Here is a 25651-nt window from a genome sequence, read left to right as displayed (position 1 = left end):
AAAATACATAATAGTTCCATGAGAAGAAAGGGAAAACAAAAGAGAAATAACTGGTCTGGAATTGGTGGTACACACCTGTAAACCAAATTACTGAGGAGCTGGATGTGTGAACTGAGGAACTTGCCAGTGCAATGCCAGCCTAGGCATAGTTATTGGGACCCTTTGTCAAAAGTTTAGTTTTGAGAGATTTTGGCTGAAGATATAAATTTGAGACTGTCAGTATATGTGGTGCTTACAGCCATGGGAAAGGATAAAATTATTATTTTGTGTGCTTTGTGGCTCATTCTGGTTTCTTTCTATTGATCACAAAACTTAGTGTAGTGGCATTTTAGATATCAGGGTTTAACTATAGCTTAGTTATTCCTGGCTGAAAATTTCCTCAGTGCTCAACTGTAGAGCATGACCCTATTAAATACTGTTGCATGATACACATTCACTTCCTCTCTTTGATTTTCTGTTTACTTTTGACTTGTTTTTGCATGAGGATGAAACACAAAGAATAGTGGTTAAGCAACAGAAAGTGATTGTGGTATTATTACTATTCATTGTTTCTTTTACATGACAAGCAGATAATAAGGAATGTTCAAACTCAATAAAATAGGAGCAGTTTTATATGCCTTACCTACATCTCCATATACTTGTGAAGACTGATACTGTGGCATATACTGTGTTGCTATGTCGCCAGCTCCAGTCACTGGTGAGTACATATGTCGTGGTGGAGCGGGCATCATGGTTGGAACAGGAATGAAACCAGGCAGGGGAGGATGTGGAGAGCGATGGATGACTGTGTGACCACCAGGGTGAAACTCTGGTGCCTGAGGAACTACAACTACTCTTCGAACACCATTGTCTTCAATAACCTAGAAAATGAACATCAGATTGAAAATCTCTACTGTAGGATATACGCAATTCTTCTCAAACTTTATAGTAGAAATTATACACCATTAGAAAATTGAAAAAATTACAAAATGAACATGGAAAGAACTTACTAACTATATTAGGTATATATGAATCAGTTTGAACTATTTGATATTTATAATACTGTTGTGTTTAATTTTTCAAATCCATATGTCTACTCTGCAAGTTAATTCTAAGTTTTTCAAGGACTAATCAATATATTAACTAATTCAACCTCATAACAGTATTGCATGTAGGTCCTGTTATCATTTCCATGTTTTAGATTGGGAAACTGAAGCACAGAGATGCTGAATAACTTGCCCAGGGTCACACAGGTATTATTCTGGAATTAGTATTTGAACTCAGCAATGTAACTCTCTTCAGACTCCACTTTGCTCTATGGGCATAGACTCCACAGGTCCTCAATTGTTTTATGTGTTTTACAACACAAAGAAGATCTCATTTGGCTAAAAAAAATAGTTAAAATCATTTATACAATTAGGATCCCCTTTCTGCTGAGAATAAACATTTAAAATACAAAGATAAGCTAAGGGAAAAGGAGAAAGTCACTGTTTAACAAGTTCACAGAAATTTGAAGAATTCTGTGGATGGGTAGGTATGACAGTAATATAGCATTGTGAATATATTCAATGCCACTGAGTTATGTTCTTAAAAATGGTTAAGACAATAAATCATTTTCTTCTATGTATATTTTAATCACAATATCCCTTCTCTCCCCCAAACCCACAATGAATGGAGAAAAAAAAAAGAAAAAAAAAAGAGCCAGACTAAGGCTGAAAGAACACAGAACTTCACCACACCAAGCAATGATTCAAAGCAGCAAATAACTTTAGAAGCCAGACACCTCAAAACTGTTATGTGTCAGAAGGCCTAGCTGCCAAACCTGTTGGACTCCAGTGGCTCACGCCTGTCATCCTAGCTACTCAGGAGGCTGAGATCCGAGGGTCGCGGTTCAAAGCCAGCCCAGGCAAGAAAGTCAGTGAAACTCTTATCGCCAATAAACCATAAGAAAACTGGAAATGGCACAGAGTTCAAGCCCTATGACTGGCAAAAAAAAAAAAAAGAGCCAAACATTTAAATATCTAATTTCAAATAAACAAGTGAGAAAATCCTTGATAGTAATAATAAAAATAAAATCAGGTTGAGAAAGGGGGAAAATCTATGTAGTCTATGTTAATAAAAATTGAAACATACATAATTAAATATATTCCAGAACAGTCTGATTTTCTAAACATAGGTGCCACCTAATTTCTAACTAGGTAAAGTCCTGTTTTTTTTCTTTACTTTATTTAACACAGGAAAAATTCACAACTGCCAAAAAAGGAGTTGTGTTTATTATCTGATTATGTTATATTGAATATAACTCTGCCCTGCCAGACAGCATATTTCATGGTATGTTTTTGCTTACTGAGTACCTGGAATAGTACCTAGCAGTCATGCTAAAAAGTTTTGCTTAATGAATATGATCTGTTAATTATACTAGAATGTTGTTCTAATTCCCCTGTTAACACTACCAAACTATTATGGTTCTGTGATATCTCAATTCTTTGCTTCCTCTCCACTTTTAGCAACTTCTACCCCAACTTATTTTAGTGAATGACCTCCTTTCTTTCCAGCTCTTTAACACTTCTTCATCCAAACTGAATCTCTAACTTTTCCTTATATTCTCCCAGGATAGCAAAGACTGAGAACAGACTGGTTGTAAAATCTCTGAAAAATATACTAACCTCTCTGCTGGGTGTTGACATAAGGCAAAGTAAAATAACAAGCACAGCTCAAAGAGGTAGTAATCTGAAACTTAAGCTCAGGATGATATGGGCCTTTCTCCACATTGTGAGGTCTACAATCTCCTCACTGTTAGATGCTCTCTCATTTCCATAACAACCCACACTCCGTAACAACAACAAAGCAAAAAAGTGAAAAAAGACTTAGGAGAACTTTTTTCATAGCCTTTCAGGAGTCTCAGGTAATTTCAACTTTTTGGTTTTTTTTTTATGTCATTAACAACATCATTAAATTACCAAGTATTAAGTTTCTTGCAATGCGGTATTTTTTTATTTTAAAGTTTTTATTGTAAAGATGACACACAGTTCCATACGTCAGGTGTTACATAGGTCATGTTGTGATATACTTTTTTTTTTTTTTTTTTTGCACCAGTCCTGGGGCTTGAACTCAGGGCTTGGACACTGCCCCTGAGCTTCTTTTGCTAGCACGCTACCACTTCAGTCACTGTACCACAACCGGCTTTTTCTGCTTATGTGGTGCTGAGGAATCAAAACCAAGACTTGATGCATGCTAGGCAAGCACGCTACCACTAATCCACATTCCCAGCCCACTAGTTTGTGGTATTCTTTAGGAAGTACAAGTTAGTACTTTTGACAGTGCCCTGAATTCAAGGCCTTGCTTTCTTGATTGCTCAGTTTTCTTGTTTATTGCTGGTGTCTGAGACACATCTTTAGTCTGTATTTTGTTGGTTAACTGGAGATAAGAGTTGTTTACAGTCTTTCGGACCAAAATGGCTTCTAACCAAAACCTTCCAGATCTCAGCTTCATAAGTAGCTAGGATTACAGGTGTGAACCACCAACACCTGGATAGTTCAAATTTTATAGATTTTGTGTGTCCACACTTGCATAGCGGTCACACATTTCTGTCTCTAAGATACATGTCCATTTTTCATAATCTTTCTATTTCATTTAAATAGTAATACTAGAACTTATAATACTTAAAATAAAAAAGGACAGCTGGGCACTAGTGGCTCAGGCCTATAACCTAGCTACTCAGGTCTGAGGGCTGTGGTTTGAAGCTAGCCTGTGCAGACAAATCCTCCAGACTCTTATCTCCAAATAACAAGCAAAACTCAGAATGTAAGGCATGGCTCAAGTGGCAATATGCCTGATGTGATTGAAAAAGCAAGTGAAGAGTATAGGCCTGAGTTCAGGTCTAAGTACTGAGAGGGTAATAAAAAGCCAAGAGTGATGCCTTAAAAAATGTGAAGAAAGGGCTGGGAAGGTGGCTCAGTGGTAGAGTGCTTGCCTTGCATGCCTGAGGCCCTGGGTTCGATTCCTCAGCACCACATAAACAAAAAGAAAAAAGCCGGAAGTGGTGCTGTGGCTCAAGTGGTAGAGCACTAGCCTTGAGCTGAAGAGCTGAGGGACAGTTTCCAGGCCCAGTGTTCAGGCCCCATGACCAGGACCCCCCCCCAAAAAAAAGTGAAGAAATCAACATTTATATAGGACAAGACAACTACAGGCTATTTATATATCCAAAAGAGTGAAAAAAAAATCAAGCAAGTACTATAAATAAGTTATTTTAGTTACTTTCAGTTTAAAGACATAAAAGTTTGACCTGGATGAATATTTGTCTAATTTATAAATATTTGTAAAGTGCCTATTATATGGACAGGCACTGTATTTGTCATAAAAATATGTGAGGATAAAAAAGGATTCTACTCCTCTCAATTTAGGACGTTTGTGCTGGCAATTTCTATTCCCAGAATCCCTTTTACCCCAGATAAATGCATGGTTAACATTCAGCTGCTCTTTAAGACTTGGTTTAAATATCATCTTTCCAAAAAGGCTTGTTCTACCATTTTATTTTAATTCTAACCAGCTTTGCCCTGCCCCCATATTATTCACTATCTGGTATGTTAATTATCCACTGGTTATACTTTTTGTTTGCTTGTCTTCCACAAGAACATAAATTTTAGAGGGGTTAAGTCTTTACATCTTTTATTCATATATACATCCCAAACATTCAAGAGTGTTTGACATACATGAGTACCCAATATTTATTTGTGGAACACTGTTGACTGCTAAACATAGGAACTGTAAAAATTCATCATCTTCCTAAAAGAACTAATTAACAAACTGTGGTAACTTGAGAGATGTTTAACTAAATTATGCTAGAGAAAGGTCTTCAAGTGAACAAAGTTCTGAAAAGGACAGAGAAGTAGAAAGTAACAGAGAAGTAGAAAAAATAGACATTAAAATTAAGGCATTAAGTCAGGAAAATCAAGGACAAATCACACCAATAGTGTCTAATATTCAGAGGTCAGAAGGAATAAGACTAGAAAAAAGGTAATCTGGTACACAAGGAGCAATTTCAGTAAGGTAATATGAGCTGAATGCAGACTTTAATAAATTAAGGTATCAGTGTATTAAACAAAAGTAGAGATAGTGAGCAGAAGCTATTCTTCTGAAAAGATTACTAGGTGCTTTCAGACATGTTATCTCCTTATGTGCTATCTTCTCATCTTACAATGAGAGACCAACAGAGTCAAGGAAGTTGATTTGCACAGCAGCCAGCAAAGGTTTGAAATAAAGACACTGATCCAGCTTTTCTGACTCTCAGTCTCAGCTGACTTTCATTTTCCCTACCAGAAAATTTCCTTTTCTTCTGATTCATATACTAATGCACTTCAAAGAATAAACACATCGGCGCTCTCTCTCTCTCTCTCTCTTCTCTCCTCTCTCTCTCTCTCTGTTCTTTTCTTGCTCTGTCTGCTCTCTCTGCTCTTTTCTCTCTCTTTCCTCTCTCTCCCAGCTCTCTCTCTTTTGCCAGCTGCGTGGAGTACCAACCTTGCCTGGTCCCAGCAGGTCTACTGAATAAACCTATCCCTTACCTGAAAAAAAAAAAAAAAAAAGAATAAACAGATCTACCACAATATCCCATCTCCCTGGCAAATGGAATAAAAAAGAGATGGCCTGAAGAAACTTTGGGTGTAAATACAGTACCGAGGCAGGCAAAGTGAGTTATTTATCAGAAAGGATTTGAGGAGAGTGAAAACTACATATAAACTGTAAAGTAGAAGACACTGAACACCTGCAGATTGTTTAATTGCCTGTGTATGTAACTTATACTTCTGTGTGTGTGTGTGTGTGTGTGTGTGTGTGACAGAGAGAGAGAGAGAGAGAGAGAGAGAGAGAGAGAGAAATGGCTCTGTGGTTTGAACTGGGGGTCTTGTGTTTTTAGTCTGCTTGTTTGCTTATAGCTGGTACTGGTACTCTACCACTTGAACAATGTCTTCAGTCTGGCATTTTGCTAGTTAACTGAGGATGGATAGAGTCTTGAGGATTTTTCTAACTGGACTGGCAGATCAAATCACAATCCTTCTAATTTAGCCTGCTGAGGAGCTAAGATTACAAGTTCTCTGCAGCTATATTATTCTATTCTTTTTATTCTACCCTCTACATTCTATTCTTTAAGTCATAGTTTGCCAACATATGAGAAAAGTAAAAGGTATAGGGTATGCAGTGATATTGATCCTCCTAGTCCTTAGGGTTGTCAGTTTAATTCCTCTCCTATTACATGTACTATGAGTCTGAGGCCAGCTTGAGGCCACAAAACAAAAACAAATTACCTTCTATTTACCACAATATGCCATACAATTATTGTCAGTATCTGAGAGTCATTGTATGAATAAGAATGGAAGCACTGTCCTGGCGTACTTCTAAGACAAAGGATCAATTTTAAAAAGTTAAGGTGCACCTTGGCGACCTAAGATATTATTTACATTAGTCACATATTCAGGGAAACAAAAGTTTAGAATACAATTTTTTTTGTAATTTGGTGTCAAAAGCCAAAGCCAAATGATGAGTGCTACTAATACAAATTTTCCTCCTTTTGAAATTTGCTAACATACGTATAGAAGATAGTACACTGGGTAAAGTTCAGCACTAATAATATTTTTTTCATCAGAATCAAAGTTAAAAAGAGCAATACTATCACTCTTTTGTGTGTGTGTGTGTGTGTGTGTGTGCGCGCGCACGCGCGTCTAGTTGTTGTTAAAGAAAAATAACCCAAGAAACGTACCTGTGGGGCATATCCAGGAGGCACATAAATAGGAGGCACAGAACCATTTGGGGACATCATTGGAACCTGAGCAGGACCTGAATGGGTCATAGAAATGATGTATTAATCCATGATTGTTTAGCTAGCTAAAGTTGAAAACAATTTGATTAGTACATCCAAGACAAACACTCAGGCCTATAGTAACTAGACAGATTATAACAAGCAATTGATGACTTACTTGTTAAAAACATTTGCCCTGTAAAGTGCACTGATAATTACACTTAGGTTTCTTATACCTGCAAGGTATTAAGTCACCCCAGGGAACTTTTGAAAATCTTAGGTTTAAAGTTCTTATTTAGTATTCCTATAATCTGGAATCATTATCCCAAGTGACTTACAATTATGCAAGTTACAAACATTGACCCAGGAAAATCAAACTGAACTTTGCATATAAAAATCAATGGAAATATAAAAGGCAAAAGTTTCTAAAGAGAAGGGGCAGGAGGAGGAAGAACAGTTAAGATACTTGTAATGTGCTTTGTTAGGACTAACAGACACCTTAGAAATGTCCATGGGTGCTTGAAAACAATGTTAGAGTGTATTTACCCCCAAAAATTGTTTCTTACACTGCAAAGTTCTAAAAAAGTAAACAGTCAACTTCTCTTATCCTGTATTTCCTTTTGCTTTTATAATGTCATGCTTTGCAAATATATCTTGTTTACCTTTTCTTTTCACCTTTCTGGGAATAAAAATAAGCACTTCCAGAAGGTGTGTTTCACTCTTTCTAGGAACTAAAATCTTGTTTTATGTAACTTTTTAGAAAAGTATCTCACTTGAAATCTTTTCTTCCTGTAACTGTAGAGTGTCCAGTCCCCTCACCCACATCTTTAATCACCAAGAGAAAAGCTTTTCAAAGAAATTACTATTTCTAAGTAAATAAAGTGCCAGAGTCAGATAAAGAATGTAATGGGGAAAGGATCTCTTTTATACAACATTTGATCAGTAAGAGACTATTACCACTGGTAACCTTATACATAATACTTCAGAAAACAGAATAAAGAGCATGGATGATCCAGCAAAGCCAGTTTCCAGTCCTACTAGGAAAGGGGAGGGGGATGGGATTGAGCAAGTGTAACAGGGGAGAGAAAGAAAGAAGTAAGCTGGGAAGGAAAGACAATTGAAAATACAAAAAAAAAAGTGCAAGAGGGGAAATACTAAACATTGGCAATGGAAGGGGAAAGAGGAGAGGGAGAAGGAAAAAGAGGAGAAAATAAAGGGGGAAGAAAGGCAAAAAGAGGTTAAGAGAAGAAAGGAGAAGGCTAGGGAGGAGCCAAAAGGAGAGGGAAGGAAGAGGCTAGGAGAGGAGGGCGGGACAAGTGGCTAAGGAAGTGGGAGGGAAAAGAAAAGAAAGTAAAAGAACTGGAGAAGGGAGAAAAAAGACAAGCAGTTAAGAGAAAGTAAGGAGGGAGGAGAGTGAATGTAAGTCACCCTGTATAATATCTGACTGTAAGAATAAATTTTCAACAAATACAATTCCCATCCAAAACAATTCCATCAAATGCATACAATTATTCAGAATACTATCTTAATTGTGTAATATTAATACTAACGGTCTTTTATGTATTTCTTCTTTTCATAATAATTATTTTCTGGTAACTATTACCATTTCCAGACATGGAAGCTGAGGCACAGAAAAGTTAAGCTTGCACTAGAGGCAGAACTATATTCCATTGCCTTTATGAGAAATTAAGGATTGCTTTTTTCTATTTTCTTGAAAAATGAGGTAATGCAAGAATAGAATCTTCCCCAAGTTTAAGCATAATATTATGTATTATGTTAATAAATAACATTTGTGTACTACTTTACATCACTATGAAGAAAGGCTACACACACACACACACACACACACACACACACACACACACAGCTGGTACTGTGGCTTAAACTCAGGGCCTTGGTTGTTTCAATCACAGCTGGCATTCTAGGCCCTCTAGCACTTGAGCTACATTTCCAGCCCAAAACATACTTTTAAACTTCTACATTCCAAGCCCAAAATAAACTAGAACAGTTTTACAACTATACGACAAATAAAATAGTTCTACATAACAGTTGTACTTCCATTAGCTAATTTACCTAAGTGCAGTAAACTAACTTTCTAAATCCTAAGAGCTGGCTTAGGTATTATTTGTAAATTGTTAAGATTAGTAGAGAAACAAAGAAGTTTTGAAAATTGTTATATTAATAAAGAAAATTAACATCTGTCAATCTTTTCTCCTATGTACAAAAGGGTTGTGGGCCCCCCTCACATGCTGTCAAGTTTAATGCTGTGTCAAGTCCTAAGTGTTTTGTATTTATTTAGCTATTTGTGTTTACTTAGTTTTTGCCGATTACATTCATTATTATTATAAAACTACATACTGTTTGGGCTGCTCTCTTTATACTAAAAACATGACTATATATACACATCATGCAGTTACCAAATTAGACTTTTTGCTTGAATTTTGCGACAGGTCTCTCTGTTTAGCACAGGCTGGCCTTTGATCTCTAACCTCCAGTGTTTGGATTACAGATATGCACCATCCTCGTTTATACTTTGCTCTGCTAAAATAGTTTATAATTTAGTAACACAAAATTTGACTTTAACTTGCTTTCACTTCATTCTACCCAGTAAAATTTCTAATTAAGAGGTAGAAATAACATAAAATATTGGTAAGATATATTCAATATTCAACACATAAACCCTGTAATGCATAAATCAGTAAATACAAGTCCTGAGGTTTAGGAATACAATGTTAATATTATTTCTGTTGCTATTTGTGTTTATACAATCAAATATTTGATTACCTCAATTGTTCCAACAATACTTTTTAATTTAGGAAGGTTTAAAAGATGAACTACAAATTGATTTAAATTTTTATGAGTAAGGGAAATTCTGTCTCAGGGAAGAAGCTGTATCTGGTAAGTTTACGCTATTAAATGTACACCTGGCAGAAGAATAACAGCTTCATCTTAACAGCTGTGGATATACCTAAGAGCTCCTCCACAATCTATATGCTTTGAGCAAGACCTACCTCCAATCACAGGGGTATTCACTATTTTAAAAACCCACAGAAAAGACAAACAATTATGTTCACCAAACAACTGGCTTAAATTTGAGACATTCCACACCCCAATTCTTAACGCCTGCCATCAGTGACTTAATACTTTAGACATTTCATCTAATTTAGGTTAAACTGTACGTGATACATTCATATTTAATAATTTTTTAAAAAAATGAAAACTACAAAGTTGTCCATGTTCAAATTATAAATGCAATGGGGCTTCTGACCTGCTACACGTTCTCTTTAGAAGCAAGCTTTCACAATGGCTTCCAAGTAATCTGATGCCAATTTTCAGATTTTAGTCTTTAAAAGAATACCGAATAAAGTTAAACCTCTATAACAGGATATTCGGTGGAATATAAAATCAGTCTAACTCTACATAATCATTTTATAAGTACACAGCAACAATTTCAAACATTTTATAGTGATTATATTTGGCATCTATTAAAAACACGCGGCATGGGTTTAAATACAATGTTTTCTACGTTTTAAAACAAAAGCAAATGTTCAAAAAGAGCAAATCTTACCACTCATTTTGTTTTTACAGTAGCAGCAGCGAACAAGAAAATCCAACAAGGAAACAGCGTAGTACACGTTAACAGCTTTAATTGGAGAACAGTTTCGCTTTTGCAAAGCGGTAAGAGGAAGAGCCTTTGACCGAGTCACGTGACAAATGCCACGTGATCCGCAGTGAGCTGGGGAGAGCCAAGCCCAAAGGCTCCTGCTAGCACCGTTCCGGACTCAGAAAACACTAAATGATTTTTTTCTGCTGCTGCCCGAACATGACCGTCTTTCAGATTTTTTTTATGAGACAACTTAAACGCTCATCAAAATATACTTTACTATATGTACATTTGTTGTAAAAGTATCCTCTTTTGTGTTCACTGACGACACTAACAACAGTGATGCACTGTATCCTAATTCATCCACACATTCTGCTGCCAGCATAAAGATATTGGTTTAAAAGATTTGGACTGAAATGCCCTTGTGTATGGGATATGACTTGACTGACATATGTTCCTCAAGGTTTTGTTTTAGGTGGGTTCTGCTGCGTGTGTGTGTGTGTGTGTGTGTGTGTGTTAGGTGGGTTCTGCTGCTAGTGTGTGTGTGTCACTTCCCACATTGGAACTTGTATGTGTGACTTCCACACTGGAATTTGTGAGTGTGTGTGAGAGAGACTTCCCACACTGGAACTTGTGTGTGTGTATGAGACTTCCCACACTGGAACTTGTCATTCTCCTGCTCAGTCTCTGAAGAGCTTAATATTACAGGTGTGGATTACTGTGCTTGACTAACACTACTACTTTTATTGTTGGTGTTATATTTTTTTTCTGACAAAAGATTTAAACTGAACATTAAGATGCTAATAGATGACATTCTCACATATCCAGGCAATGTGAAAAGATAGGATCAGATTTGTGTTTCAGTGACAGAATGGAAAAAGACTAAACTTTGGAAGGCCATTCATTATTTTATGGTACTGTTTAAGTGCTGAGGAAATTTATTAGCAGCTAATACAAATAATGATTGTGATTTGTAACAAGAAGCACAATAGAAGAAAATAAAAATATTGGTATTAAAACATTTTTAATAATTTCAATACTTATTGTAAAGGCAATTACTATTCTAAGGTCTCAGAGTTGGTTGCTCTGGCTCGCTTCTCATTTCTTAGTCTCCTTTTGTCAAAAGGTGATATCCACTTCAAAACACTGCTGTGATGATCAAATTAGATAAATTTAAGCACAAAATACACTGACATTTCAAAGAATGGTAATTCTTTTTTTATGCTTGGTGTATTCATGTGTATTTCTTTGAGAGGGAAGGAGGAGTAGGGTATAGAACTCAAAGGAAAACATGAAAAGTGCAGCAGTGGAGTTCATGGGACACTGATGAAAGTGAATCATTCAACTTGTAGGTGGAGATGGAAGAGAGTGACTGGGAGAGTGTGAAGGAAAAGAAGATACTGTATGAAAAGAATTGTACTCATTATCTGATTCATGTAATTCTAATCCCTCTAATGGAACCTACTGGCAAATGGTAGACCCAGTATACCTAGCCATGCCTTAAAAAGTTCAATTCTTCATTTTGGTGCATGTTTGCCCACAGCTGTGTTTTCCCACTTATTGCCTCTTCAACTGATGATCTTTCAATTCATCCTTCCTATTGTGTTCTCTGGGACCTTTCTCCCATTATGAATAAATACCCATGTATCCTTGACCTTTTTAATTAACACCTGTTCCTGTACTGCTTTAAATGAAACCTAACTGCCTCCAGCAGCTACTCATTTTCTTCTAAGGCAGTATTAATAAGTCTCCAGATATGCTCAGGCTGCTTTCCATTATCACTGTTCTTGTTTCAGGCTAAAGTTTCTTTCCCCTTGAGATCATGATATACGTAATGCATTATCCCTTTCCTTGTTCAAGGCTTTCACACTATTTACTGAGAACTTTAATAGTGAGTTTCCCCCTTTGCTCCAGCTATTATCCATCAATATAATAATGTCCAAAACACAGGTTTGTTATTTCCTTCTCTTTCATCCTGATTTTAGTAAGCCATGTTCAAAAAGCCATACTTAGAATTTAGCTATCTCATCCTCCACCTGTCCTTATCCCTGCTGTGGTCTTGAACTCACTGTGTAGTTCACACTGGCCTCAGACTTATGATCTTCTTGCCTCAGCCTCCCAAGTACTAAGGTAAGTCATTTCTGGCTTCGATTCCTTTTGGTATAACTTCTTTCTAATATAGACCTTCCCTTTTCTCTTCATCCAATAATGTCTTCATAGCCTGTCTGATTCCCATCTTTTACTTGTCTCCCTTAAAAATCTCCAATTTTAATCAGATATTACTTTCTTTTTTCTTAGACTTGAACTATAAAAAAAATCACACGATTCTCAGATTGCCAGTCTTAATGCAGCTGACAAAGTTATTTAGAAATCTATTCCTGGTCAGTGACCTATTCCTAAAATGATTATTAGAAATCCTCACCACACTTTCAAATGTCTCACCCACCTGACCTCAACCATATTTCTCAACATGAAATGGAACTCTTTTAAAGTTATTTACAAAATTTTCTTACCTCTGTACTTTTTAGAAGTATTATCTCCATTGTGAAAAGAAAGAAATCTCTCCATTACTTAATTTGATTCTCCTCTGGGACTATGCTTTATTAATATTAATAATTTCTATCTTGCCCTGTATCCTCACCTTCTTCTCATCCTTCTGTGACCATAAACATGGTAAAGTTTCACACATAACTTATTTTCTACTCTGCCCTGTGACACCATCAGCCACTACTCTTAACTTTCTCAAAGTTAACATCTATTTTGACTTCATGTTCACTTTTAAATTATTAGTGTTACTGTCCAATAGTTGATACATATAAAGGAAAATAATACAAGTTGTTTACATTAAAGTGATGGCTATAAACTTACTACCAAACCAAACAGACCACACCAATATTCTTACATCTAGTTACTCTCTCTCATCCAATTATTTTATTGTTATTTGTTTATTGTTATCTTTTATTTAGGCTAGGAGTATGGATTTAGTAAAAAGACATGAGATTCTCTGTTTATCCCTAGCACTGGGAAAAAATTCTATAAAGAAAAAAAATCATAAAAAATCTAAAAAATGCTTATTTGATTTTGAGTTTTATAGTAAAATATAAGTTCATCAGAACCTTCTCCTTTATAATTTTTCTAAGATTTATTCATGCAGTTTCATAAGCTGTAGTTTCTACATTTCTTTTATTCTTCATGTAAATAAATATGAATTGCTTACCACTATCTTTTGGACTCTGCAGTTTTTTTGAAAAAAATCTGCTTTAATTTAAAATTATTTTTGTCTTTCAACAGTTGTACAGAGGGGTTTCAGCTCAATGTGTCTACTTATGTGTATGTACAATGTGCATCTTTTTCTTCTTTCAACCATATTCTTTATACAGAGATTTGTTTAGATTTCACTGAGGTAACTTTTGAGCAAAGCCTAGAAAGAAAGGTAGGAAGGAATAAGTCATGTGTATATAAAGGAAGCCACCAGGACAAAGACCCTAAGATGGGAGAACAAGTGGCATGTTCAATATAAAACAAGGACACTCATGTCACCAGAGCAGCACCAGTAAAGGGGAAAACAGAAGGGCTTTCTGATAAAGAGGGACATGAGCTAACATTTTGTTGGGCTGGTTTTATAGATACTATAAGGACTTTGGATTTTACTTTGCATGAAATGGGGGATGGACACTGCTGGATTTTAAGATGGTACCTTAATTATATTTAAAAAGAATTCATCTGACTTGTATATACTACTTGTGGAAATAGCAAAACTACCCACTAGTTGAACATATTAATCCTTATGATCTAGTAATTCTACTTCTAGCTATATGGGGAATGAAAATATACATATTTACCAAAGAATGGGATTTGTAACATTCATAGCAATATTGCTTGTAATATCACCAAAGTGAATGAAGCAGTATTTGGGACAATCAGGTGTTACAGATTTGGATATGCAACATTAGAAATGTCTAGTAAGCATCTACATACATAGTATTTAAACTATGAATGAGACTTGACATATCACCAAAGAAGTAAAAGCAGATTAACAGAATCTAGTGTGATAGAACACTGCTACCATGAACATATTTCTATATGTCTCTTGGCCCCCTTGTTTCTTTAAAATACTCTACAAACCTAGGAAGAGAAATGTTAGGTCTTACGTTTATATGAATTTTAATTCTCATAGGACATGTAATAGTTTTTCTGAGTATGAATGTTATGAATGGGTCTTCTTGCTCCCATTCTCTAGTAATAAAAAGTAAGTCTATTTCCTCTGCTTAAAATCCATAAGCAATTCTTTACTACTAGAAGTCGTCTAAACTCCTGATCACAGCCTATTATGCTCCTTATGAACCAGACCGTGCCCCTAAATGGGTAAAATACTACTCTCTCCTCGTTAATACTGCATGAATCACTTTTTTTATTTGCATCAAATATTAACAAGTGAATTTTAGTTTTTTTCTGCCATTTTATTGCAACTTAAAATATTTGTCATATCTTTAACAACAGGAGCAGCATAAGGTAATGTTGGTGAGCATGGAGCTTGGAGCTAGCCCATCTAAATCTAGTGATAACTTGTAACTATGATAACTTGTAACTATTCCACTTCACAGGAATATAATGTGGACTAAAAGAGCCCATATTTGTAAAGTGATTGGCACAAAATTGAGTATATAATTTTGTCACCCAAGAAAAATTGTAGTGCTTGTCTTGACAAATGTATCTGAAAAATAGTCCAAGAAATGCTAGATAATGTCAGTTAAAGTGTTAAAATGTTATGAAGAAATCTAAGCAATTGCTTGCTCTTAATTTAAGAGAACTCCTTGGAAAGTATTTGAGACAATATTATAGCAATGAAAATCAGTTATATTTTTAAGTTTTCTTTTGCCATAATAAGAATGGGAAAGTGAAAAATAATCATTGCAAACCATGTTCTATAAGCTGTAATGATCTCAATTTTCTGTTTAATCCTACAGAAAATTTTTTGTGTAGGTTACTGAATGGCTTTAGTAAACATGAATGAACCTATAGCTTTCTTACTATAATTGAAAGTTAGGTTAGGATTCTTTCACTAATGCTGAACATTACAACTAGTGGCAACTGTAAAAACAATAAGAGTATAGAGTTAGGTCCTATCAAAAGGGCATTAAAGACTTAAAGTCAATATAAAGTCAATATAAAAAGGGCTGGGATGTGGATCAGTGGTAGAAGTCTTAAGTGTGATCCCTAGAACTATATATACAGTAAAACAAAAAAACAAAAGACCAAACAACAACAAAGAACATACAAGAAGTCTTGCTTTTGAAAAAGATCCAAACACAGTATACCTCAAATATTTCCTAATTACATCATATAACTATACCTGGCTATGGCTCAAGTGGTAGAGCGCTAGCCTTGAGCTGAAGAGCTGAGGGACAGCTCCCAGGCCTAAAGTTAGGCCCCACGACCGGACCCCCCAAAAAAAGGTTAAAAATAAAACAAGTTAAAATATACTCACAGCATTAAAGCAAAAAAAAAAACCCACCAAACATAATAATTGATAACAAATTAAAGAAGGGAAATTAATAAGAAAAAATTATTCTGAAGTGCTTATAATCCAAGCTATTTAGAAGGCAGAGCCAGCCCTCACAGAAAAGTCCAAGGACTCTACTTCCAATTAATCAGCAAAAAAGCTGAACTGGATACATGGCTCCAGTGGTAGAAGACCAGCCATGAGCCAAAAAGCTCTGTGAAAGCCTGAGGCCCTAAGTTCAAATCCCAGTCCCAGCATACACATAAATTTACATAAATGGGTTATTTTTATGCCATTACTAGAATTAGACCATAAAAGCACTCTGGTTTGTAGATTAAGGAGCTATAATTAAAACTATATAACAAAGAACACAATGTCAAACTAGTTCTGTAGATAAGTATAGCTCATACTACCACAGTATAAGACTCTACTGGTTTGTCTTGAAAAAAAAAAAAGCAGGAATAACCCAATATTGATTTCCACTATGTATAAAATCCAGTGAATTTACCACTTATCCAAAATGGCTGAAAATGAAGCAGCTAAGACAACTGAACCAATCAGATAGATGATTTGGAGAAAGGGACTGTTTGTCTGTGCAGAGGCAATTAAAAGCTAGAAGGGTCGACTTCTCCCCTGCCCCTAACAATAAGTAAACACGACCAGCTATTAAAAGGTTGTTGGTAGATTGTAATAGTATATCTGGGTCACTTTCATGTCAGAAAATTTAAGAAGCAGACTCATTCAGTTCAGTAAAAAGTTGTTTCAGATTAGGGCTGGGAATGTGGCTTAATGGTATGAAGTCCTGGGTTGATGCCTCAGTACCACATAAATAGAAAAAGCCAAATGGTGCTGTGGCTCAAGTGGTAGAGTGCTAACCTTGAGCAAAAGCAGCTCAGGGACAGCCTAAGCCCTGAGTTCAAGCCCCAGGACTGGCAATCTATCAAGCAATAAAATAAAAATAAAAAGAGAGGGATATGAAATACACCACTCTTTCTCCTTTACAAAAAATGTACCGGATGCTTCAAAAAACTGACGCTGACCATTACCATGATCTTGATTTTTGTGGTAGTATTTAAATGTAGGTTCTGAATACATACATACCTAACATGTTAGGCTCACTCAACTTAGACAGTAACTGATGTATAGTGTCAAGGATTCAAGAAGCAGCCAATAAATGCTACTAAACTACTCCTGCATGGGAGGGAATCTATTGTTAAGGAGGAATCAACAGTTATATGTGGCTAGGTGTCAAGGGCTCATGCCTGTAATTGTAGCGATTCAGGAAGTTGAGATCTGAGAATAGCAGTCAAAGCCAGTCCAAGCAGAAAAGTCTGTGACACTCTTATCTCAAATTAAGCACCCCAAAAGCCAAAAAGCAGAGCTGTAGCTAAGGTGGTAGAGGGCTAGCCTTGAGGAAAACAAAACAAAACAAAACCAACAACTCAGGGACAATGCCCAAGCCCTGAGTTCAAGCCCAGAAATGGCATACCACCCTACACCCACACCCACACCCACAAAACCAACCAACCAACCAAACAACAACAAAAGTCTTAACAGTTATAAGAAGAATGAAGGGTTAAAACCTATAATTTTGTTCCTGGGCTTAAATCAAACCTGTTTCTTGACTTTTAAATCTTTTCATTTGCTCACCACCTATGCTTTTCCTTCTTTCCCTTCAATGGCTTGAGTCATTTTGCAGATCTGTCCATAGTTACTTACAATTTTTTCCCTTCCTGTCTTTTCCTTTCCCTCCCTCTCTTCTCCTTTCCCTCCCTCTCTTCTCTTCCCTCCTTCCCTCCCTCCCTCCTTTCCTTCCTTGGCTGGCTTTGAACCATAGTCCTCAGATTTTAGCCTCCTGAGTAGCCAGGATTAGAGTCATGAGCCACTGGGCTCAGGGCTCTATTTTCTTTCTCTATAATTTTCTCCCTTACTTATGCATACTAAAGCATTAACAAATGTTGTTTTATTTTATATGATGACTACCCATAGAAAACAAATGTGAAGACCATTTAAAAGCCAAATATATTTTAGGTTAACTGGAGGGTGGAAGAGGTGGGAACAATTTAGTAGACTAGAAATATAATGGTCAATACAGGTGATGTGTTCTAAATATTATGTCTCAAGCATTTGAATTTAAGTGGTAATAAACTTTCAAAACTAATTTTGCAGCCTCATTAATAAAGTTTTTATTAGGGCAAATTAAGACATTAAAAGAAGAAGAAATTAATGACAAGCAGTAGGAAGTATATCTTATTATATCACTTTACTTCACAAGACCATAACTTTAAAACAATGGGAAGTAGTTAATGCCACAATGAAAAAAAAACTTTTATGTTGAATAAATTTAGCTTAATAAAAAACCACTTAATTATTTTTATCCTCATTTCTCAGATGAACAAAATTTTTCTAAATTTACAGATAAAGATTTGGGAATTAATAAATATTAGCATAAATTGTACACAAGGATTTCATTGTGATATTTGCAAGTATATAATGTACTTTGATGAAATTATACTATGTATATTATTCTTTCTTAATTATCTCCTTCTCCTTACCTTTAACAGTGTTTGTGGGTTTTACTGTGCTATTTTCATACATGTGCAAAACGTACTACTATAATATTCCTCCTACACTCCTTCTCCTTTTCCTCCTCATCCCACCTGCTGATTCACCCCTCAAACAGACCCCTTTTATAATCATGAATTATTTTTGTGTCTAGATTTCACATATGAGCGAAGACCTAATATTTATCTCCTTGAGCTTGGCTCAACTTAGTTAATGATTTCTAGTTCCATCTATTTTGCTAAAAATGATGTAATTTCCTTCATTTTTATGGTTAAATATTCCATTGTTTGTATATATATATATATATATATATATGTGATTATGTGTATGTGAACAGAGACTGGTTCCATATTTTATCTTGTGTGTTGATTTACATTTTTTGGACATATGCTCAAGCGTTCATAGTAGGAACATATGGTAGTTTTATTATTAGTTTCCTGAGGCAGCTCCTTGCTGAGTTTCATAGTGGCCACACTAATTTACATTCTCACTAATAGTGTAGGAAGTTTCCCTATCCCTCTCCCCAATCTTAATTTTTGCCAGAATTTGTTGTTTATTTTGGAAATAATTCCTTTTTCGTGTGTGTGCATGCGCTGGTCTGGGGCTTGAACTCAGGGGCTCAGCACTATCCCTGAGCTTTTTTATTCCTTAAGGCTACAGTGCTCTATCACTTGAATCACAGCTCCACTTCTGGCTTTTTGGTGCTTCATTCGAGATAAAAGTCTCACAGACTTTCCTGTCAAAGCTGGCTTCAAACATCATTCTCAGATCTCCTTAGTAGCGAGGATTACAGGTTTGAGCCAGCTGGGAATAATTTCTTAAAGGTAAAAGAGAAAAAGGTTTTTCCCCAGGTTGGCTGACCTCTGGTAATGGGAAAGAGAAGAAACAGTGCATATCAATCAGGGACACATCTGAAAGTCAAAGGGGAATAAAAATCATTAAAATAATTTAATTTTAACATAATTGCATTATATAATTATGTATTTTATTAAAAGAATGAATGATTCCCATTAAATTACTTAAAATGCTCTATTAAAACCATATACAAGTACATTAAATAACATTTAAAAGTCTATAGTATCAGAATACTAAAGAGAAATATAAACTACTATTAGTATCATATATTTTAATCATTTATTAGCTATGATTAGCTGAATTTCTTACCACTAATTGAAAAGTTTTTTAATGTAGTCTTTTTAAAAAATAAAAATGCTAGAAAAATTTATTAGAAAAGAAATATAATAGAGAAAGCATGCACTTGTCATGGAGAAGATGGACAATTAACCTGTCTCCATTATCTTGGCTGTTTTCTCCTTACAGAGCTTGGCTTTGGATTCAATAGTGAGAATTGGTTGGCTTTCTGATTGATAGGTCTCTTTTATGTTTCCTGTGTCTGTAATGACACCAATCATTTTTTCCCCAAAAGCGAATTGCTTGTTGTATTTCATGATTAATAAGTTTAATACTGATAGCACTGATGGACTCTTTTCTGTAATGTTTTAAGATTATATTTAAATTGCTTGTTGTATTTCATGATTAATAAGTTTAATGCTCATAGCACTGATGGACTCTTTTCTGTAATGTTTTAAGTACTGTCCGGTAAGCTTGGAGTACATTCTACTAAGTATAGGATAATTTCTTATTGAGTAAATTTTAGGTCTAAATATTTTCTTTCACAGGTACCATAATACTTTAAATATTCTTGCAGGTAAATATCACTGCATTTTCTTATAATCTTTTGAATGCATCAGGCCTTATTTTTCAAAACTTATCCTTGATCTAAAGATTGATTGCAAAATAAAAAATCATTGTGAAGTACTACTTACACATTCAAATACTACAATAAACAACAAAACCATTTCAGAGAATTTTTATACAACCTAAGGCAGGAATATTTACATTTTATTGTCTGTACATATTTTATATTTATTGGATGTATATGCTTCCTACTGTTTCCTCTAATTGGTGACCTGCTGACACCAAGTAACCAGATAGCAAAGGCTATCAAATACTTCCATTACTACTACTACTACTACAAAAAAGCCTAAGTTTCTAGCCCTTTATATCTTAGTGCCGTGGCATGAATATGTGCCCCAAAACTTATGTGTTGGAATCTAAATCTCCTAATGCACATGTTGGTGCCATTTGAGGGGGGACTTTGGGGAGTAATGAGGGTTAGATGACGTGATGAGGGTTGGATCCACATGATCAAACTAGTGGCTTTATTTTATTTAAAAAGGAAGGGCCCTGCCTGAACTGGCATATTTCTTGTCTTTTGCCACGTTATGCCCTTTTGCCATGTTATGATGTAACAAGAAAGCTATTATCTGATGTAAGCCTTCAACCTTGGACTCTTCAGCTCTAGAAATAAGAAATAAATTTCTCTTTAAATTATTTGGCGTGAAGTACTACGTTACAGCAACCCATCTAGGGCTAAGGCATTTAAGCATTTAGTTTTATCTTAATCTGCTGTCTTTGACTTAGCTTTATCACCAGGGTCAGGAAAAAAGACAGTGGTTTATTCTAGTTGTCTTTGAGCTTTAAAAGTAGGTTAAAGTGAAAACACAAAGATAGATAAATTACATACTAGAGAAAATTAAGTTTGTGGCTAGAAATGCAAAATAGTGACTGACCAAACACATTATGGCTTATCACTTTAGTAGAACTACTAATATTATTCTGTTTAAAATATGACAAATCTGAAACAAACGTTAAACCAGTTAGATATCAAGACTGGATACCAATATGATAGGTATAAACTGGGACTGCCTAGACAAACTGGGGCAGAAGGCTACCTTCTTAAAAGGGTAGGTCTATCTGTCTGGACTGAGTTTGAACTCAGAGACTCATACTTGTGGGTGGACAACTCTACCTGGGAGCCATACCACCTCTAGTCCCTTCTCCCTGATTTTTGCACTGATTATCATGAAATGAGATAGGGTTTCACTTTCTTCTTGGCCCACAATTGTTATATTTTCTGTTGTGGCTGGGATAACAGGTACCACCATATGCTCAGCTTCTTAGCCTTTGAAATAGAGACTTGCAAACTTTTTTTTTTTTTTTTTTGTGGCCTGGGCTGGCCTAGAACCATGAGATCTTCAATGTCAATCTCTCAAAGGAGGAGCCTTATTTATTAAGGCTAAAACCTATGGTAACATTTGTTCACACCAGATTGGCAATTAGACCTGGACTCAAGTTTAGGAATTAACAAACTGGTGATTATAATTTGGGATTATATGGAAACAGGAGGAGATAGAGGGGATAGAAATTATCAAGTTCATTATTTATGCTTATTTAGAGGATTATCTCTGGCAACTTACTATTCCTTTTAAAGCTTGAATAAAGCAGAATATATGTTAGTGGCCTGAGTATGAGACAGAATTATGGATAATTTCACTTATCTGTGTAAAGGCAAGTGAAAATGATTATAATTAGATTTTCTATGAACTTAGCTGTGTCTGTGATAAACACATTAAGTAGAATAAGTCTATTATTATGGCTAGAATTTACCTTTCACATTAAATTGAACTGCACATAAACAGGTTAACTTGAAATAGGAAATGTGTTAAGCAAGCCTCTGTTTTTAAACAAGAAATTATTTTTAGTGGGTAGAAATCCAGAGGCTGTTATATCAATGTGCATGTGAATACTGCTATTTTTAGTACCAGTCTAATATGAATGATGATGAATCACTCTTTGTTATTCCAGTAGGAAACAGAACTTGGGATTTACTGCAGCACATTAGGTTAACTATGTCTCACTAACTGAACACCCACACATTGACATCACAGGGCAGTGATACAGATCAATGACGCAAATACTGCCAGGAGCTAACATTAAGGCCACTGAAGTTAAACAAGCACTCAAGTGACATGGCAGTGCAGTCATCCACTATGAAGACTATATTAAATTAGTACTGCTAATGGTAAAATGGTTTGTGCTAAGCCAATCTTTAAAGATAGTTAATTACATCCCCTCCATATAACAGATTCTAATTTTAATTTTCCTCAGAGATTTTGATTTAGGGTCTGGACTTTTAAAAACACGTCTTAAGGTTCTATAACCAAATGAATTATATGGAAAATGGCCTTTGTAGTAAGGCTCTTCATACAATCATGTGCAGATATTTTTTATTTAGTAAGCATTTTATATAACATGATATGCTTAACAAATAACATTGAGGTCATATTTAGAGCATTGCACCAGGACCTAATAATTAACTTCAGTGTAGATCTTATCCTCACTATTTCTTCCGTCTTATTACCTTTAATAATTTTAGTTCTACTATTATTGGACATAAAACATTTTATTATTAAAGATGGATTAGAAAAGATGGTGTATTATGAGGTTTTTAAAATATCATCTCAGCAAGAGTCTTGGGGGTTAGGGGAAGAAGGGAAAGAGGGAGAAGAGTGAAAAAAGAAATGTTGAAGAGTAGAAAGATCTATTATACATTATGAGAGTTCTAAAAGCAAAGGCTAATGTGACAAATATTTGAAGTTGTGTGATAGGTTCATTAATAATGTTCATTGCACTGTTGTAAATGTTAAAAATTTACACTGACAAAGGCAAAGGTGAAATAAAGCCCCATCTATTTCTGACATACACACATGCATGCAAAAAAACTTCTCTCCAAATTAAATGTACCCACAGAAAAATTTAAATCTCTTCTACAACAAGGAACAGAGAATAAAAGAACTTTGTGAGAGTTTACATTGTGTTATAGGTTTTGAAAAGAAACTAGTCCTGTACATTTAAATAACTATACTTCCTCAGTTTATAAAGGAACATCACTTTCCAGCAAGACTGGAAAGTCAAAGTGAAAGAGGAGCTGGAAGCGTCTCCCAACCTTAGGTTCTATCATGATTAATCTAGCAACTAAAAATTGCATCAAGAACTCTTTCTCAGGTACTTGCTTTGGTGTCACCTCTTTAACAAGTGCTGTTTCTTATGAAACCATCATTGGTCAAGAGCTTTCCTACAGCCTAAGCTTTCTTTTCTAAATAACCAATCATTTGAAAGGAATATTTGCAAAACATAAAACCTGCTGAGAACAATTGTCAGTTCTTTTTTAGAGATAATCTTTAAATTTAGATTGTTCCATAGAAGAAACCAAAGACTATTTCCCAGCAGTGTTGAAAACATTTCTATACATTTTTACACCACGATGGCTTATAATGCCTTATCTTTCTCAATTGTTTTATGTTTTCTGATAATTTGTTGTTGATCCTCTTCTACCCTACTTTTTCCAGCCTCTTCAGTTTAGTCCCTGTCAGCTAACTGTCTTAATATGGGGGAAAAGTATACTAAAACCCACTAGGTCTATGGTGTGCTATTTAGACTGAGAAGAAAAAAAAGAGAAAAATAGGAACTCTATTATATCTAACATTTACCAGACTAAGAACCAGATCCTTATTTATGGTGATTTTTTTTGGTCTTGAACTCAGGCTTGAACTCAGGGCCTGGATGCTGTCCCTGAGCTGTTTTGCTCAAGGCTAGTATTCCACCATTCTGAGCCACAGCTCTACTTCTGTTTTGTTTTGTCTTGTTTTTTTTGTCCATCATGGGGCTTGAACTCTGGGCCCGGATGCTGTCCCTCAGCTCTTTAGCTCAAGGTTAGTGCTCAACCACTTGAACCACAGTGCCACTTCCAGTTTTCTGGTGGTTAATTGGAGATAAGAGTCTCATGTATTTTTCTGCCTGGGCTGGCTTTGAAAGTGATCCTCAAATCTCAACCTCCTGAGTAACCAGGTTACAAGCGTGAGCCACCAGCACCAGGCTTCTACTTCTGGTTTTCTGGTGGCTAATTGGAGATAAGAGTTTCATGGACTTTCCTGACTGGGCTAGCTTTGCACTGAGATCTTCAGATCTCAACCTCCTAATTAGTTAGGATTACAAGTCAAGTGACCCGCTATGGTGACATTTCATGATGAAATTAAGTACAGAAAGATAAGGGGACAAGGTTTTCTTTGCTTGTGGCTATGAAATAGTCAATATTTTGATTGGAGGTTTGAAATCTCCCTTTTACAAATTGTTCCCTCAACCATACTGTTTCTTTCCCAAAGCAGAACATTTTTAGTTTATTTTTCTTTATTCTTATAACATTTACTTAATTTTTTATTATCTTTAAGTAGTTGTACAAAGGAGTTGCATTTGACAAAACAATTTATGAGTGAAATGCATTTCTTATGAATCATTTCAGATATCCTGTAAATATGAAAGCAACTATGTGCCTATTTTTTACAAAATACAAACTCTGTTCTGTATATTTATCTTAGAGATCTTTCCTTACTGATAGTCAGAGATGTTTCAATCTCCTAATAGTTGCACAGTATTCCTCTGTAAGAATATACCATACTTATTTCTCTACCAAAATTCAAGTTGTTCAAACTTTTCCTATTTCAACAATGCTTACTGAATACCATTATACAAATATTTCATGTTGGTATATCTATAGGTGAATTTACTAGAAATAGATGCTGTGTCAAAGAGGGAAAGATCTCTAAGATCTTTACCTTACTTTAGTTTTGACATTAGCAAATCTCAGTGTTTATACTAATATACATTTTCGTCTACACTTGTAGCTATCTAACTTTTTTTATAATTTTATAATTTTTATAATTTTATAATTGTCAATCTGGAGTTAGTTTGCATTTTTCTTGAGTAAGGTTGAAATATCCATGTTTAAAAGACATTTATTTTTCCCTTTCTTGATAAGTCTGTTCCTACCTACTGTCTATTTTTGTACTGGATTTGCAAGGCTCTATACATCTAAGAAGGTAGCTTTTTCTAATTTGCTATAGATTCTTTATTTTTCTTTACACTGGCATTTTTCTCCTCTACTCAGTCTATCTATCTATCTATCTATCTATCTATCTATCTATCTATCTATCTATCTATCTATCTATCTAGTTTTGGAATATGGTGATGAGTACCAAAACATTAGAAGCTGAAATTTAAGATAAATTATTCAAAGATAGGATCTTCTGAAAATGGGGATAATATGCTTTTAGGAAAAGGCTTTCATGTCCAACAAAAGTTTAGAAGATACCAAAAATAACAATCACTCCTTGAAAATTCATAATGAAAATTAGCAATTAAAACCACTGAGAAGCCTTCAGCAAATAAGTCTCTTCCTAACATCACAAACTTATTGTTCCTTTCTCTTATGATATTTAATAACATTCCATGATACTTATTGTACAGTTTG

The 25651-nt window shown here is 35.2% G+C and overlaps 1 protein-coding gene across 4 annotated transcripts in view; it reads right to left on the bottom strand.

Annotated features, from left to right (window-relative positions):
• Positions 1 to 25651, bottom strand: part of Fndc3a (fibronectin type III domain containing 3A) — a 118102-nt gene that overhangs the window by 48101 nt on the left and 44350 nt on the right. For 3 of the 4 annotated variants that reach the window (XM_013009434.1, XM_013009443.1, XM_013009446.1), the window contains exons 4-5: positions 6731 to 6807; positions 623 to 860 (exon numbers count right to left, since the gene is read on the bottom strand). In XM_013009434.1, the coding sequence (XP_012864888.1) occupies positions 623 to 860; positions 6731 to 6807 (315 nt within the window). Of the gene's footprint in view, positions 1 to 622; positions 861 to 6730; positions 6808 to 10337; positions 10394 to 25651 lie in introns of those variants that run through there. The other variant, XM_013009452.1, reaches the window with a different exon arrangement.

Source organism: Dipodomys ordii, unplaced genomic scaffold (assembly GCF_000151885.1).
Source record: "Dipodomys ordii isolate 6190 unplaced genomic scaffold, Dord_2.0 Scaffold1, whole genome shotgun sequence".
NCBI lineage: Eukaryota > Metazoa > Chordata > Mammalia > Rodentia > Heteromyidae > Dipodomys > Dipodomys ordii.
This window is presented reverse-complemented; position numbering and strand designations above follow the sequence as displayed.